We start from the raw sequence: 17,827 nt of genomic DNA on the forward strand, positions 1-17,827 counted from the left end.
AGAGATGAGTGGACTTTCTCCTGCTGAGCCAGACAAAAGGGCCTGGGTGTTTATCAATGCCAGCTCTTCGTCAGGTATCGAATCACTTTCCAAAACAGAAGTTTCACTGGCCCTTCTAAGTGGAGCCATCTGAGGAGAAGTCCATCCTGCTTTCTTTATAGGTGTTTCGTGTTTGGTGCCGCAGCTCCGTGGCGGTTGGAATGCTTTCTGTGCGGCTGGAGAAACAAATGTACAAATCGGACTGACAGGTGGAGGTAAGGGCAGCCTACTCAAGAAATCCAAGGCTCTTCTCTTCCTGACGGTTTTTTGGTCATCACTGTCTTTTTCCCCTTTACAACAAGATTTCGAAGTCTTCTGGGCTGATACAGGTATGGAAAGAGACTTCCCTTTTGGCTATGAAGTGACAAAGAACTCTGGTAATTAATCTCATGATTAGGAAAAGACAGCTAATAAAAAACAAACTAAGAAGTAGCCTATTATCATTACGTGCTAATATATAAAAATCAAATTAACTTTTCTTTACAAAATATTCAATCGCACAAACACCACACACATTCTCATTTCCCAGGGGCTAGTGAAGCCGAAGATTTCAAGGAGCGTTCACAGTCCTCTTCCAGAAGGAAAGGATTCTGCACAAGAGGACATAAAATGACAGAGAAAAGAAAGGAAGATGAAGACAAAGTAAAAGACAAAAAAGAAGGCTGAGGACAAAACTTATGCTGGCATCTTGGCTTTTTTATTATTAACAGGTTTAACAAAGACAGACATTTAAAAACCATTGTAAGAATACAGCCTGGGTTCTAACACTTCCTCTTCCCAGCTCCGTTACATCAGGCAAAGGGCATGACCTCCCTATGCCTCAGTTTCCTCATCTGTAAAACGGGGAAACTAACAATCCTCGCCTCTCGGGTGGCTGTGAGGACCGAATGACGGACACTTTGTACTGGTCAGCTATGTAAGAATTAGTTATTAGCCAATATGACAGAACCTAGCTTGATTTTTAATATGTGGACACATTTATTGTGGCTTGAGGATTTAAACCAAAATAAGCTTAGAAACCACTCTAATCGTATGCAATAGGCCTCCTGCCAAAAGGAAACATACAAAAAGGGCTTTCAACCCCAGGTGCTCAGAATGCTAAAGGAGAAAGCTCCTGCTTGGAAAATCTGACCCCAAAGGGTGTTACATTCTTGCTCCAGTAAACAAGATCCAATTTCCAAGGGGGGCCAGATAGCAATTAACCACACGTTCTAAGGAAATGTAATTACATTTTACCATGTTTACTTGGTGTATGTCAGAAGGCACTGTTGCCTTCATATATAATAACAACATTCCTTAGGTTTACACTAACTTACCAGAAACTTACTGTCTGCACCAAGGCCTGCTGGAGCAGAGTGCGGCTCTGAAGTGCAGTCTTTATTCGGGGTGCACCACTTGGGATCGTGGGCAGTAAGTATATGCTGTAGCTTGTCTTCTGCATCATTGCAAAAGACATCAGTGTTCTAAGAAAATAAATTGTATGAGCTGTTGTCTAAACTGCAAATCCACACATTCATGTTTTCACAAAGTGCTTACGTTAAAACCAGAAATAAAAAGAAAACTAAACAATAAAAAATTTAGACCAGGACAAGAGAGACCCAAAATTTGATAGTAACTGTCAAACAATATGCAAATATGCCAGTGCAAAACCCACAGGTGTGATTTTGGGGAAATTAAAGTTACTTGAAGGAGCCCTGGTGGCACAGTGATTAAAGTGCTCTGCTGCTAACCCAAAGGTCCGCAGTTTGAACCCACAGTGGCTCTGAGGAAGAATGATGTGGCAGTCTGCTTCCTATAAAGATTTACAGCCTTGGAAACCCTATGGGGCGGCTCTACCCTGTCCTACAGGCCTGTTCTATAGGGTCGCTGAGTCAAAAATGACTCAAGGGCAGTGGGTTTGGGTTAAAGTTACTGAAGGCAGGGAACACAGTGAGAGTGAGAGACAGAATGAGCTTGTGTCTGTGTGTCTGTGTGAGTGTGAATGTGTGTGTGTGTGTCTGTGTGAAGGAAAGAGATGTAAAGAGACCTCCCCACCATCTAGTTTAAACAGCAAGGACCATGGTGCTGGATTTGGAGCTGGAAGACTGGGGCCCAAGTTCCAGCTTTATCTACTACCCAGCAGCTGAAAATCACCTCACATCTAGAGTATTCCTGTGCGATTTAGTCAATTTTCAACTCATGGCAATCTCCCAAGACAGAGTAGGCCTGCTCCGTGGGGTTTTCTAGGCTGTGATCATCGTGGGAGCAGATTGCCAGGTCTCTTCTCCTGTGGAGCACTGGGTGTATTGGAACCTTTCACCTTTCAGCTAGCGGTCGAGCACTTAACTGCTGTGCCACCAGCGCTCCCTCCAGAGTCCTCGTTATGTAGTAAACTGAGGTCATTGCTTCACTGCCTCACATGTTCCAAGGACTAACTGAAATAACATACAGGTGAAACACAGGAAATTGTTGTTTCAGAACTCGCCAACGCCAAATACCAGAAAGCTCATATGCGTTAGCCTGATTCATGGCTGATTTTCCCGGCTTTAAAATGCTGTGCAAATGGCAGTTACTAGCTGACTCTTCAGCAAGACTAATGAGAGTCCAAGAGGAAATTTAAAATTACTGCCTTTGATGGTGTCTTGGCAGAAACTTGGGTGTAGACAGTTAGACGGTAGCGACCTGGGCTGTGAACCAAATAATGAATGCAGCCCCACCCCGAAACTCCATCAAGCTGGTGCTGTTCTTCCCTCTGTGACTGCGTCTCTGGGTGAAATATTAACCAAGCTTCCTTTACACAGCCACTGCCCAGGTACTTTTTTTTTTTTTTTCCTTTTTTAAAATCTATTGTGCTTTAAGTGAAAGTTTACAGCTGAAGTCAGTTTCTCATACAAACTTATACACACATTGTTATGTGACCCTAGTTGCTCTTGCTACAATGTGACAGCACGCTCCTCTCCACCCTGTATTTCAACCAGCTCCTTTCCCTTTCTGCCTTCTCATCTTGCCTCCAGACAGGAGCTGCCCATTTAGTCTCATGTGTCTACTTAAATTAAGCCAAGAAGCACTCTCTTCACGAATATCATTTTATGTCCCATAGTCCAGTCTAATCTTTGCCTAAAGAGCTGGTTTTGGGAATGGCTTCGGTTCTGGGCTAATAGTCCTGGGGCCGCCCTAGTATTCTTAAATACAACTTTACATAAATAAATTTTAAATAACACACATTTCAAATATTAAACTACAGAACTAAGAGGCTTATTTTGTATGGATTCTTCACTAATTGTCAGTTCATGAAAGCCATCATTTCAATGGGAGGCAGATGTGTACAGGGGTGAGGAGCCTGGGCTCTGTATCCTGATGGCCTAAGTTTGAATCCTGGTTCCACCAACTTGGCTGTGTGGCCTGGGGCAGCTTCTCAGCTTCCCATTGATAAAACGGCTAACAGCTCCCAACCTCTTGGGGTTGTGGCAGAATGAAATGAGACAATGCCTGGCACACAGTAAGCCCCAATAAATGATAGCTAATACTAACGTGTGACGTATGCAGGGACTAAAGCAGAAGATACCTGCGTGGTCCGGGGGAAATCAGCAGTGTTCTCCTATTTGGGATTATTTCAAATCAAGGACCAGTAATAAACTGTATAAAATTCTGGGTATGAAGTTAAACGGAAACCTGTAGTTTACATACTAAGGCTTTAACTATTACACTGTCAGCTGCAGCGCGTTCTTGCTATCAGTTTCCGGCCTGCCCAGCTCGCAGCTCTTCACGCCTTCTCAAGTTTCTCCTCAGTCAGTTTCTTTCCTTCGGATGGATCGTTCTTTCCTCCCAGTAGTTGTCCTTCCCACCATCCCCCCGCAGTCGCCTCGGCTTCACGGACAATTAACATATGATGAGCCCTCCCCTCATGTGTACGTCAACTCCCCACTTTCATGAAGGCCACACCCTTCACATGTGACTGTCAGAGTAAGAAATACCAAAAATGTGTGGTGATGCTTAGAGTAATTCACCTCAATGGCATTCTTCGCCCTGCTGAACGCCTCCTGGAAGTGGCCCTCCTTCGGACTGGCAGAAAACGTCGAAACATCTCCAGCAAATAAAGTCGGAATTCCTGACGCGGATTCTGGCCGCCACTGGAGGTTGCTTGCGGCAATTAGTGTAGGAGGTTTAACAATGTCTTCATTAATATCTGTCCAGAACTTTACTGCCAGCAAATTATGGCATTCATCTGACAAATAGACCAAAGGGGCAAAACCTAAACGGAAAAAAGAAAAAAAAAACAGAATATGTCTTCGTTACACCCGTGTCAGGTCATCTTAGAAACGCGAGGAATCCTTCATGTGCTCATGTACGTTGGTATGTGTTAATGTTAAAAATAAATAAAAATAACCAAATTCAGAGAAATCTCAGGATTTCCAAAGTGACCTGTTGCTCATGGTGTGAAAACGTCAAGGCTTATGTGACAACACAGGCTGTTACGGAGGGTTGGGGAAGTAGGCACACTCACTGCTGGTGGGATATAACCTTCTGGAAAAACATTTAGTAAGACCCAACGGAGCTATGTAAACAGTTACCTTTCCGCCCAGCTATCTGTCTCTAGTACCCTGCTCTGCTAAAAGCCAAATCCAAACACACTGCCATTGAGTGACCCTATAAGACACAGAACTGCCCCATATGGTTTCCAAGGCTGTAAATCTTTACAGAATGCCTTACCTTTCTCCTGTGGAGCAGCTGGGGGGTTAAAACCACTGACCTTTTGGTTAGCAGCCAAGTACTTCAACCACTGCACCACCATGGCTCCTCAGCCACACTGAAGGGGGTGGGTAGTTTCACAATTGCTGACCCATATGCCCTGGGAGAAACACACCTAATAACTAGATTACAGCTTTTATGTACGATTCTTGATGTCTTTAGCCTTACAGTATTCTGTTACTAGACTGTAAGTACACTAATTCTACATTTATTTCTTTTTTTTCCAAGAATACTGAATGTACTATGGACTACCAGAAGAATGAACAAATCTGTCTTGGAGGAAGTACAGCCACAATACTCCTTAGAGGCAAGGATGGCGAGACTTCATCTCACGTACTTGGGATATTTTACTAGGAGAGACCGATCCCTGGAGAAGGACATTATGCTTGGTAAAGTAGAGGAAGACCCTCAAGGAGATGGACTGACCCAGTGACTGCAACAACGGGCTCAAGTATAACAAGGATTGTGAGGATGGCACAGGACCAGGCGGCATTTCCTCCTGTGGCACACAGGGTCGCTATGAGCTGTAACTGACTTCGATGGCACATAAAAACAACTATACGGGCAAGATAACGATGCAGGAAGCATCGAAAGAAGATGGAAAGAACGCACAGTCACTGTACCAAAAAGCAGTGGTCAACATTTAACCATTTCAGCAGGTGACATGTGACCCAGAACCGATGCGACTGAAGGAAGACGTCCAAGCTGCCCTGAAGGCACTGGAAAAACAAGCCTCCAGGAATTGACGCAACACCAATTGAGATGTTTCAACAAACAGATGCAATGCTGGAAGGGCTCATTCATCTATGCCAAGAAATGTGGAAGACAGTTACCCGGCCAACCAACTAGAAGAGATACATACTTACGTCTATTCCCAAGAAAGGTGATCCAACAGATAATGCAAAAATCACTGAACAATAGCATTAATATCACACCCAAGTAAAATTTTGGCTGAAGACCATTCAAAAATGGTTGCAGCAGTACTTTGACAGGGAACTGCCTGAAATTCAAGCTAGATTCAGAAGAAGGTGTGGAACAAAGGATATCATTGCTGATGTCAGATGTATCCTGGCTAAAAGCAGAGGATACCATAAAGATGTTTACCTGTGTTTTATTGACTATGCAAAGGCACTAGACTCTGTGGATCATAACAAACTACTGGCAACATTCTGAAGAATGGGAATTCCAGAACACTTAATTGTGCTCATGAGGAACTTGTACATAGACCAAGAGGCAGTCGTTTGAACAGAACAAGGGGATACTACACGGTTTAATATCAGGAAAGATGTGCATCAGGGTCGTATCCTTTCACCATACCTATTCAATCTGTATGCTAAGCAAATAATCCAAGAAGCTGGACTATATAAAGAATGGGGGATCAGGATTGGAGGAAGACTCATTAACAACCTGCATTATGCAGATGATAACAAACTTAGTTGCTGAAAGAGAGGAGGGCTTGAAGCACCTACTGATAAAGATCAAAGATCACAGCCTTCAGTATGGATTACACCTCAACACAAAGAAAAGAAAAATCCTCACAACTGGACCAATGAGCAACATCATGATCAACGGAGGAAAGACTGGAGTTGTCAAGGATTTCATCTTACTTGGATCTACAATCAACACCCATGGAAGCAGCAGTCAAGAAATCAAATGATGTACTGCACTGGGCAAAACTGCTGCAAAAGGACACTTTCAAGTGCTGAAAAGCAAAGATGTCATTTTGAAGACTAAGGTGCACCTGACCCAAGTCATGGTATTTTCAATCACATCATATTCCTGTGAAAGCTGAACAATGAATAAGCAAGACCAAAGAAAAACTGACGCCTTTGAATTATGGTATTGGTGAAGAATGTTGAATATACTGTGGGCTGCCAGAAGAATGAACCAATCTGTCTTGGAATAAGTACAGCTAGAGTGCTCTCAGAAGTGAGTACGGTGAGATTTTGTCTGATGTACTTCGGACATGTTATCAGGAGGGACCAGCCCTTGGAGAAAGACATCATGCTTGGTAAAGTAGAGGGTCAGTGAAAAAGAGGAAGACCCTTAATGAGATGCAGTGACACACTGGCTGCAACAACGGGCTCAAACATAGCAATGACTGTAAGAATGGAGCAGGACCAGGCGGTGTTTTGTTATTTTGTACGCAGGATCGCTACGAGTCAGAACTGACTTGATAGCACCTAACCACAACAAGAAGTCTATACTGATGTACATAATCAAATAAATTAATAAGTTGGGTAGAGTTCCAATTAATTAATGTAGAAGGAGAGAGAAAAATAGAAAATAACCATCAGGCAAATACCACAGTAATAACTGTTAACAAAGTCCATGGAAGGACGCTAAAAACGGTGAAAGTTTGAAGAGGAATACAATTTCCACAATCTCAGAATATCCCGCAACATATTTAGTGACTACAAAGGTAAAGAGAGTCACCGTGCAGTGGAGAAACCCCTTTAACCGAGGGATCAAGGTTAAAAATAAAACAACCAGTTGCCATCAAGTCGGCCCCTACTCATGGTGACCCCACGTGTGTCAGAGCAGAACTGTGCTCTTCCTCAGGGTTTTCGAGGGCAGATTTTTCAGAAGGAGATGTTAAGGCCCTCTTCAGCGGCACCTCTGGGTAGATTCGAACCACCAACCTTCTGGTTAGCAGCTGAGCATATTAACCCTTTGCACCACCAGGAACAATCAATATAAGTAATAATCAATAATGACCAGTAATAAGATATATATTGGAGCCCTGGTGACACAGTGGTTAAGAGCAATGGCTGCTACCCAAAAGCACCAGCTCCTTGGAAACCCTATGCGGCAGTTCTACTCTGTCCTATAGGGTTGCTAGGAGTTGGTATCAACTTGACGGCAACAGTTCCATTTTTTTTTTGATTAATAAGATATATAAACATCATGAACCCCTTAGAACAGATGTGGTCAGAAGAGTGCCCTACCCTTTTGGTGGTGGTCTTGCAAAAATGCATAACCTCATCGTGAGGAAGCATCAATTAAATCCAAATTGAAGAAAAGCTATAAAGTAAGTATCCGTCTCTTCAAAAGTGTTAAGATCATGCAAACCAAGGTAAGACTGACAAACTGTTACAAGTTGGAAGAGACTAAGGAGAAACAATGACTAAATGCAACGTGGGACTGTGAACAGGATGCTGGAACAGAAAAAGGGAAATGGTGGAAAGACTTTCTGAAAGGCAAACGCATCTACAGCTCAGATACCAATACGGTACCGATGTCAACATCCCCGACTGCTATCACTGGGTTACGGTCACGCAAGACAGTACCATTAGGAGCAGCTGGGTGAGGTACTTGGAAACTCTCTGTGTTATTTCTGCAACTTTTCTCAAGGTCTGAAATTAGTACAAAACGCCAACGTCAATGCCACAGAAAGCTAGGGGACACTGGGTAAGGAGGCACAGGACTGAGGCCAGGACTGGACAAGGTGCTGGACATTCAGCCCCACTAGAGATGCCTCTGAATTACAGCAGACTTGAGTTACAACCGCACTTGCCAACTTCGGTTTTTGTCGCATATCTTATCATTAGTAACGTGCTACACACAATGCTGCGCCACGTAACTTGCTGATGTCACCTTTTCAGGTAGTCACTCGAAGGCACTCAACGTTATGATTTACTGTCTATAAGCAGCCAATAATGAAAACAAAACACAAAAAAAGAGGTATTCGACTTACGTGAGAACTGACTTATGATGGTGCTGTGGGAACAGAACCCTGTCCTAAGTCAGGGCCTACCTGTATGGACAGTTCCTCGTTTCTGCTATTCTGATGACCATGTTTCCCTTAGAAATGACAGGGAAGGAAAGGACTCTTATTTTCAGACGGTGGTTTGTTCATCCCGTTGCAAATGATGGTCATTCTTTCACTTTTCAAATTTACAAATACGCTTATTTGACGGATCTTGATATTAAATACTGCATTTAGAGAACTTGTAAGTTTCCCAGACACATTCTGTTTTCTAATTTTGGAATTTGCCCCTAATTATACTCATAATTACAGTTGTGCCCTTCCCCAAACACCTTCTTTATAATATCACGCTCCCCCGCCCTGTTATAAAATTTATACGTGCTACTGAAAACCATCAGAAACTCTGCAGAAGGGTGGTGGTTTAAGGCAGGAAGTTGAAGGATTTTTTTAAAGCTGTACCAAGGAGTTTCATTTCCTAAGGGTCAGGGGTTGGCTGACCCTGCTGCCACAGCACTGTGTAGTTCACCTTCTCCCTCTGCCCAAGCCTGCCTTCTTACTCCCTTCACAGATGCTGCACCTCGGGAACTTTCCAATACACCTCCTGCATGACCGTCTCTGAGTCTACTTCCCAGGGAACCACCCTAAGAAATGATGTCATTTAATTTTAATTCATTTTACATTAGAGTACTTCTGTAACACAGTCACAGAGCGTTAGACTGGAAACACAGAAGTCCCCATTTAAGCCTGTTATGGACTGAATTGCATTCCCCCAAATTATGTATTGTAAATCCTAACCGTGTAGGGTCGCTATGAGTTGGAATTGACTCAATGGCAGTGGTTTGGTTTTGTGGTTTTATATTTGTGGATGTAATCCCATTTGGGAGTAGGGTTTGTTACAACGATGAAGTCCTATCAGTGTAGGATGTGTTTTAAGCCAGTCACCTCTGAGATATAAACTGAGCAGATCAGGCAGAGAGAAGAAAGCAAAGACGGAGGAAGACAAATGCCACATAAAGATCGTCAAGGAGCCGAGGAACACAAGCTGAAAAGAGACACAGACCTTCCCCCAAAGCTGAGAGAGAGTGAAAGCCTTCCCTTGGAGCTGGTGCCCTGAATTCAGACTTCTAGCCTCCTAAACTGTGAGAAAATACATTTCTGTTTCTTAGAGCCACCCACTTGCGCTATTTGTTACAGCAGCTCTAGGTAACTAAGACAGAGCCCAACTCTCAACTGTTGGGTTTGGTTTTGTTTGTGCTCCTAGCATGCAGTGTAAGAAAGAACACATGAGCTTTAGAGCCTAAAAATATGGGTTCAAATCCCTAAGAGAAACGTGGCCTTTGGCAAGTTCACCTCTCCGAGCTCTAGCATCATCCTCTGTAAAACGGGGATGATATGTCAAGTCAACATTCTGACGACAGTATGGGCTGCTGTATTCCAGAGGTTTCCAAGAATTACCCCCCAACCCTGCCCTTCGATTAGGAGGACAGAAAGAAACTAAGAGCCCCTGCTCATGAAGAGACAACAGTATTACTTGGGGCTGCAGGGAAGGATTCAGAAATGGCAAGGCAGGACCACCGACCGCACGATGGGCGCTGACCCAGCCACACTCGCAATGCTAGCAGAGCTGGAGGCAGGTCCACGGACCACATGATGGGCGCTGACCCAGCTACACATGCAACCCTGGCAGAGCTGGAGGAATGACCACCGACCACATGACAGGCGCTGACCCAGCCACACACGCAATGCTGACAGAGCTGGAGGCAGGACCACCGACCACGTGATGGGCGCTGACCCAGCCACACACGCAATGCTGACAGAGCTGGAGGCAGGACCACCGACCACGTGACGGGCGCTGACCCTGCCACACACGTGATGCTGGCAGAGCTGGAGGCAGGACCACCGACCACGTGACGGGCACTGACCCAGTCACACACGCAACACTGGCTGATCCGGAAGAATGACCACCGACCATGTGACGGGTGCTGACCCAGCCACACACGCGACACTGGCAGAGCTGGAGATAGGACCACCGACCATGTGACAAGTGCTGACCCAGCTACACATGCAACGCTGGCAGAACTGGAGGCAGGACCACCGAACACGTGACAGGCGCTGACCCAGCCACACATGCGACGCTGGCAGAGCTGGAGGAAGGACCATGGACCACATGACAAGCGCTGACCCAGCCACACATGCAACGCTGGCAGAGCTGGAGGAAGGACCACCGACCATGTGACGGTTGCTGACCCAGCCACACACGCAACGCAGATAGAGCTGGAGGAAGGACCACCGACCCACCGACCACATGATGGGCGCTGACCCAGCCACACACATGATGCTGGCAGAGCTGCAGAAGGACCACTGACCACGTGACGGGCGCTGACCCAGCCACACGCGATGCTGGCAGAGCTGGAGGAGGGACCACTGACCATGTGATGGGCGCTGACCCAGCCACACACACAACGCTGGCAGAGCTGAGCTGGAGGAAGGACCACCAACCCCCCGACCACGTGACGGGCGCTGACCCAGCCACATGTGATGCTGGCAGAGCTGGAGGAAGGACCACCGACCCCCCGACCACGTGACGGGCGCTGACCCAGCCACATGTGATGCTGGCAGAGCTGGAGGAAGGACCACCGGGCCACTGACCACGTGACGGGTGCTGACCCAGCCACACACGTGACACTGGCAGAGCTGGAGGAAGGACCCCCGACCACGTGAGGAGCGCTGACCCAGCCACACACGCGATGCTGGCAGAGCTGCAGGAAGGACCCCCAACCATGTGATGGGCGCTGACCCTGCCACAGAGGTGATGCTGGCAGAGCTGCAGGAAGGCCGGGCTAAGCTGGATGGTAAGTGCCTGGCTAGCTGAGGAATAGCAGGACGAGCCCACTGAGAGGACAGAGGGAGCTCCAAGCAAAGGGAAAAGTATTCTTTTTAAATCTTTATTGCACTTTAAGTAAACGCTTACAAATCAAGACAGTCTCTCATACAAAAATTTATACGCACCTTGCTATATACTCCTAATTGCTCTCCCCCTAATGAGACAGCACACTCCTTCCCTTCACTCTCTGTCCTCATGTCCATTTGGGCAGCTTCTGACTCACTCCGCCCTCTCATCTCCCCTCCAGAAAGCAGATGCCAACATAGTCTCACATGTCTACTTGACCCAAGAAGCTCATTCTGCACCAGCATTATTTTCTAACCCATTGTCCAGGCCAATCCCTGTCTGAAGAGTTGGCTTTGGGAATGGTTCCTGTCTTGGGCTAACAGAAGGTCTGAGGACCATGACTACTGGGGTCCCTCTAGTCTTAGTCAGACCATTAAGTCTGGTCTTTTTACAAGAATTTGGGGTCTGCATCCCACTGGTCTCCTGCTCCCTCAGGGGTTCTCTGTTGTGTTTCCTGTCAGGGCAGTCATCGGTTCTAGCTGTGTACCATCTAGGTCTTCTGATCCCAGGGAGAAGCATTCTCAAAGGTAGGAAGCATGAGGTGAGCAGGGTGGTTGGTGGTTTAAGGCGTGAAGTGGAAGGTTTCTTTTTTTTTTTTTTTGTAGGCATACCAAGAAGTCTGGGTTTCTTTTTCTAGGGAAAGAGAGCCACTGAAGTTTTCTTAAAAATTATTTTCATTTTTCTGTTCTGGTACTTAAACCCATTACCAAACCCATTGCCATTGAGTCCATTCTGACTCATAGCAACCCTACAGGACAGAGTAGAAGTGCCCCACAGGGTTTCCAAAGCTGTAATCTTTATGGAAGCAGACTGGCACATCTTTTTCCCACAGAGCAGCTCGTGGGTTTGCACTGCTGACCCTTCAGTTACTGAGTACTTAACCACTGCACCACCAGGGCTCCTGCTACTAAAGATCTTAAGCTGGGAAGAACCAAGATTATATTTGGGTATTAGAAAGGTAACTAGGACTTCTGGGTTAAAGCGGCACTTTGAAATTTTCCAATAGAATTTTCTTTCTCTAACACTTAACATGGAGTCCCTGGGTGGTATAAATGTTGACACACTTAGCCAAAAGGTTGGAGGTTCAAGTCTACCCAGAGGTGCTTCAGATAAAAGGCCTGGCAATCTACTTCCAAAAAATCAGCCATTAAAAACCCTATGGAGCACAGTTCTACTCTGACACACAAGGGGTCACCATGAGACAGAGTTGGCTGCATGGCAGCTGGTTTTTAAGTTAATATCAAATTAAATTAAAAAAGAAAAAAGGAGTTCACCAAAAACCTCCAAATAAGCACCATCCTGATATAAAAGTTAGAAACTGCTGATGAGGGAAAGCAGCAGGAGCTTGGGGACCAGAGCCAGGAAACACGAGACGGCTTAGCTTTTCATCCCTTTTCCCAAGCCAAACCCATGATATGACAAAACTTTGAGAATTCTAATATCCGTGAATCTGATGAAAAGCCAATGTAGGGATATCAGAATGCGTATCCTTATCTTTTTCCTCTTCTGATCCAGGAATAACGGAAATGGCTGCAGGGAAAAACAGGTGACCAGTAATGACCGAGGTGAAGGTCCCAGGGTCACCTCCCGAGCTGGGGAAAGTGACCCAGATCATGTCTTCTGAGGTGAAGGTACCAGGGTCACTCCCTGAGCTGGGGAATATGATCAGAGATCACGTCTTCTGAGGTGAAGTGAAGGACCCAGGGTCACTCCTTGCGCTGGTAAAAATGACCCAGAGGTCACGTCTTCTGAGGTATGGAATACATAATGGATAGTAACTCAAATATCCAGCCCTTACACTAAAGTAAGGGGGAAAACACGAACTGGTCTTAGATTCGGTAGAAAGATCAAGAACTAAGCAAAACACTACAAACGTCCTCCCGTCTCCCTCTTCCTCACACGCCTTGCCTCACCTCCACTGCCCAGGGACCATAAGAACTAACCTCAGGTCATCTCCCAGGTCATCTCATATTCCCTGGACTCTGTCTCCAAGTGTTTAACCTGCCTTTTCTGACCCGTTCTACCTCTCCTGGAATTGTTTCACCAGGCTGTGCCTACATCATCACGACTGAACGTGGTTGGAGAAATACCACACAAGCATTTAAAATTCATGATCATGAACCTCGAGTGGGCCCTGGCAGTCACTGTGTTTGCCTGGTCCATTCCCTCTTTGACTTTGTGGTATCGTGACTTCATGCCCTTCCTCTCTTCTTAACTCTCAATACTGTTTCCTCTATTCTGACTCTCAGCTGCTGATTTTGTTCTCTACCTCAGCAAGGAGACAGAAGCAACCAGAAGACGACTGGTCCATGCTTCCAGGTCCACATCAACTCTTCCACTTGCATCTGTACTCAGATACTTTCCCCTCTACTGTGAGTTAACCATCTCTGTATAGGCTGAGGCCACACTTGCCATGCAGCCACTAAAGACCATTCCCACACAGCTACTGAAGGACACTGCTCCACAGCTGTCCCCCTTTTTCTTCCATGGTAGACTTCTCCCTCTTTCTTGGGTCTTTCTCATCAGCGTACAATGCTGCATGTGTGATCTTCCCACTTCCATTTGAGAAAACACCTTCTCTCTTGATGCCAACTCCCCTTCCAGCTACTGCTCCAACTGTTTTCCTCCCCTGAAACAAAACATCCTTGAAGCGCCTACGTTCACTGTTTATTTTTCTCCCCCTCCGTTTCCCCTGCCTGGCTGCCATCTTTCACTCCCACCACCTGCCCAAACTCCCTCTTCATGGAGCTAATGCCAACAGGCAATTCTCAGTCCACATCTTAGAGGCCTACCAATAGCATCTGACAGAGTTAACCACCCTCATCTCTCTGAAATCCCTTTTTCTGTTGGCTTTCAGCATACCTCACTCTCCTAAGTACGCCTCCCACCTCTTTGGCCATGCCCTCCTGTTTCTGTTACTGGCTTCTCTACATCTCCCTTGCCTGTAAGGCTTTGGATCTCTTCTCTATCCACGCCTACTCCCACACTAATCTCATCCAGTCTCATGGCTTTAAACATCATCCATATGTTGATGAAGGTGCCCCGGTGGTGCAGTGGTTAAGCATTCAACTGCTAACCAAATGATCGGTAGTTTGAACCCACCGGCTGCTCTGTAGAAGAAAGATGTGGTGGTCTGCTCTCATACAGATTTACAGCCTTGGTATAGGGACCGTGGTCTCAGGGAACATCTAGCTCAACTGGCATAACACAGTTTATAAAGAAAATGTTCTACATTCTACTTTGGTGAGTAGTGTTCGGGGTCTTAAAAGCTTGTGAGCAGCCATCTAAGATACTCCACTGGTCTCATCCCATGAGGAGCAAGGGAGAATGAAGAAAACCAAAAACACAAGGGAAACATTAGTCCAAAGGACTAATGGACCACAAGTACCACAGCGTCCACCAGACTAGGTCCAGCACAACTAGATGTGCCTGGCTACCACCACCAACTGCTCTGACAAGGATCACAAAAGAGGGTGCCAGACAGAGCTGGAGAAAAATGTAGAACAAAACTCTAACTCACACACACACAAAAGCCAGACTTACTGGTCCGAAAGAGGTTGGAGAAACCCTGAGAGTATGGCCCCCATACACCCTTTTAGCTCAGTAATGAAGTCACTCCTGAGGTCTGAAGGATTGAACAGAACTGTAAAACAAAATAAGGCCAAATGGGCACACCAGCCCAGGGGCAAGGACAAGAAGGCAGGAGGGGACAGGAAAGCTGGTAATGGGGAACCAAAGGTCAAGAAGCAAAGAGTGCTAAGACGTCGCGGGGTTGGCAACCAATGTCAGAAAATAGTATGTGTATTAATTGTTTAACGAGAAAACTAGCTTGCTCTATAAACCTTCATCTAAAGTACGATAAAAATTTTTTTTTTTTAAAAATGACTTTCAATCGTACGTTAAAAACATTGAATTGGCAGATGCTGTTAAAATTACTTTAAGTTAAAAAAAAAAAGATTTACAGCCTTGGAAACCCTATGGGGCAGTTCTAACCTGACCTATAGGGTCACCATAAGTCGGAATCGACTCGACAGCAGTGGGATATGTTGATGGCTTCCACATTCACAGCGTCAGCCCAGACCTGAACAGGCTCCTAGATATCGGCCAAGCAGACATCTCTCCCTAGACACCCAATAAGCACCCAAAATGGTAGTAAATGGCAATTCTTGTTTGTTCGGCTGCTCAGACCAAAAGACTGAGCACTGGCCCCTGATCCTTCACTTTACCCTGCACCGGCCCTACCTATCCTTCACTTCACCCCACACCGCCCCTACCTTCAGCAGGCATCTGACCATGTCTCTCCACTGCCATTGCTTCTGCTGCTCCAAGCTATCATCATCATCACCTCTTACCTTAACTACTGCAAAAACCTCCAACTGGTTTCCTGTCTCTACTGTAACGCCCCCTACCATCTATTCTCAACATAGTGGCCAAATTCGGTCCCTCTTCTACATGAAACCTTCCTGCCTTTGCATCATACTCAGGTCATGGTCAGAGTCCACACAGGGACACCAGGTGATCTGGTCATTCACGGCCTCTCTCCTCAGCTGGCATGACTCACTCTCTGGCCTCTGCTTGAACAAACCAGGAACGATCCTGCTTCATCATGGCTTTGTGACTGCTCTTCCTTTTGCCTGGAATGTTCCTTCCCAGATGTCCACATGCCTCACTCCTTCAATTCCTTCAAGTCTTCACTCAAATGTCACCTTCCCGGGGAGTTCTTTCCTCACCTCCCTGTCTAAAATCACACCCTTCCCCCTTCACCCTGACACTCGCTGCACCCCCACCTCCTTAATTTTTTTCCATAAACTATGTATATTATTTAAGTCTTATACACATAGTTTTAAGGAAATGTAAACATACATAATAAATAATATACGTATATACACATACGTAGCGCTGTGAGTTGCAATCAACTTGACAGCAGTGGTTTTGGGTATACACACACACGCACACACACACACATACATATAAAACTTGTCTGTGGTTTTTCTCCCTCACCATAACATAAGTTCCATGAGGGCTGGAATTTTTGTCTGTTTTATTAAGTGCCTGGTAGACAAAAAACCCACTGCCATCGAGTTGACTCTGACCCCTGCCAACCCTACAGGACAGAGCAGAACTACCCCACAGAGTTTCTAAGGAGCGCCTGGTGGTTGGAACTGCTGACCTCTTGGTTAGTAGCCGTAGCACTTAACCACTACAAGTACCTGGTACATAACAGGAATTCAATAAACACTGGCTGAATAAACGAATAAAAGTTACCTACCCTATATATGGAAACCCTGGTGGTGTAGCGGTTAAGAGCTACAGCTCCTAACCAAAACGTTGGCAGTTGGAATTCACCAGGCACTCCTTGGAAACCCTATGAGACAGTTCTACTCTGTCCTGTAGGGTTGCTGTGAGCTGGAATCAACCTGAGAGCAACAGGCTTCACCCTAAATATAAGGAGCCCTGGTGGCACAGTGGTTATGCACGCCGCTGCTAATCGAAAGGTCAGTGGTTCGAACCCACCAGTCGCTGTGTGGGACACAGATGTGGCAGTCTGCTTCCATAAAGACTTACAGCCTCGGAAACCCTATGGGGCAGCTGTACTCTGTCCTGTAGGATCGCTGAGTTGGAATCAACTTGACAACAATACCCTATACGTGTTCTATATACAATAAAAACAAAATAAGGCCATTGCTGTCGAGTCGATTCCCACTCATACAGACCCTACAGGACGGAGCAGAATTGCCCCACAGGGGTTCCAACATACACTCTACGTAATGTATGCAGAGAATCACCCAAGTATGACCAAGATGAAATGAAATGCCATGGCAACAATGCAGCATGTTAACACACTACAGCCAAAAGCATCCCACAGAGCACCAAAACAGAACCAACAAAACAATAAAAACGTTTAAAGATGAAAAGAGCACACTTAGCAAAAGACAGAACAGAAGAAAACCAGCTGCCATTGAGTTGACTCTGACTCATGGTGACCCCACACGTGTCAGAGTAGAACGGTGCTCTACAGGGTTTGCAATGGCTGACTTTTTGGGAAGTAGGTTGCCAGGCCTCTCTTCCAAAGCACCTCTGGATGACCTGAACTACCAATCTTTTAGTTAGTAGCCGAGCGCTTAATTGTTTACGCCACCCAGGAACTCGTAACTAATCATAGCAAAGACAAATCTTAAAGGGTAATGTATTTCAGGGGACCCAAGAGAAAGCGACAGTGAAACACGCTGCGCGTTACCTGGTTTTTTCACAACAGACACTACAAATCCTATTAGGTCCACCTCAGAGCAAGGGGGATGGAAGTCTGGGTCCAATAATTTGCTGAAGTGAAGGGGTTCTCTTGGCTGGTAAACCTGCAGTAGGATTTCATCTGAAGCCTAAAAGGGGGAAAAAAAGGTAAA

The 17,827-nt window shown here is 45.8% G+C and overlaps 1 protein-coding gene across 1 annotated transcript in view; it reads right to left on the bottom strand.

Annotated features, from left to right (window-relative positions):
- The window catches only part of BRCA2 (BRCA2 DNA repair associated), an 82,364-nt gene that overhangs the window by 4,602 nt on the left and 59,935 nt on the right, over positions 1-17,827 (bottom strand). Inside the window, 4 exon segments of the mRNA XM_064269931.1 lie at positions 2-393; positions 1,356-1,502; positions 4,026-4,270; positions 17,665-17,803. Coding sequence (XP_064126001.1) covers positions 2-393; positions 1,356-1,502; positions 4,026-4,270; positions 17,665-17,803 — 923 coding nt within the window.

The sequence above is a fragment of the Loxodonta africana genome, chromosome 17, assembly GCF_030014295.1.
Source record: "Loxodonta africana isolate mLoxAfr1 chromosome 17, mLoxAfr1.hap2, whole genome shotgun sequence".
In the NCBI taxonomy this organism is placed as follows: Eukaryota; Metazoa; Chordata; class Mammalia; order Proboscidea; family Elephantidae; genus Loxodonta; species Loxodonta africana.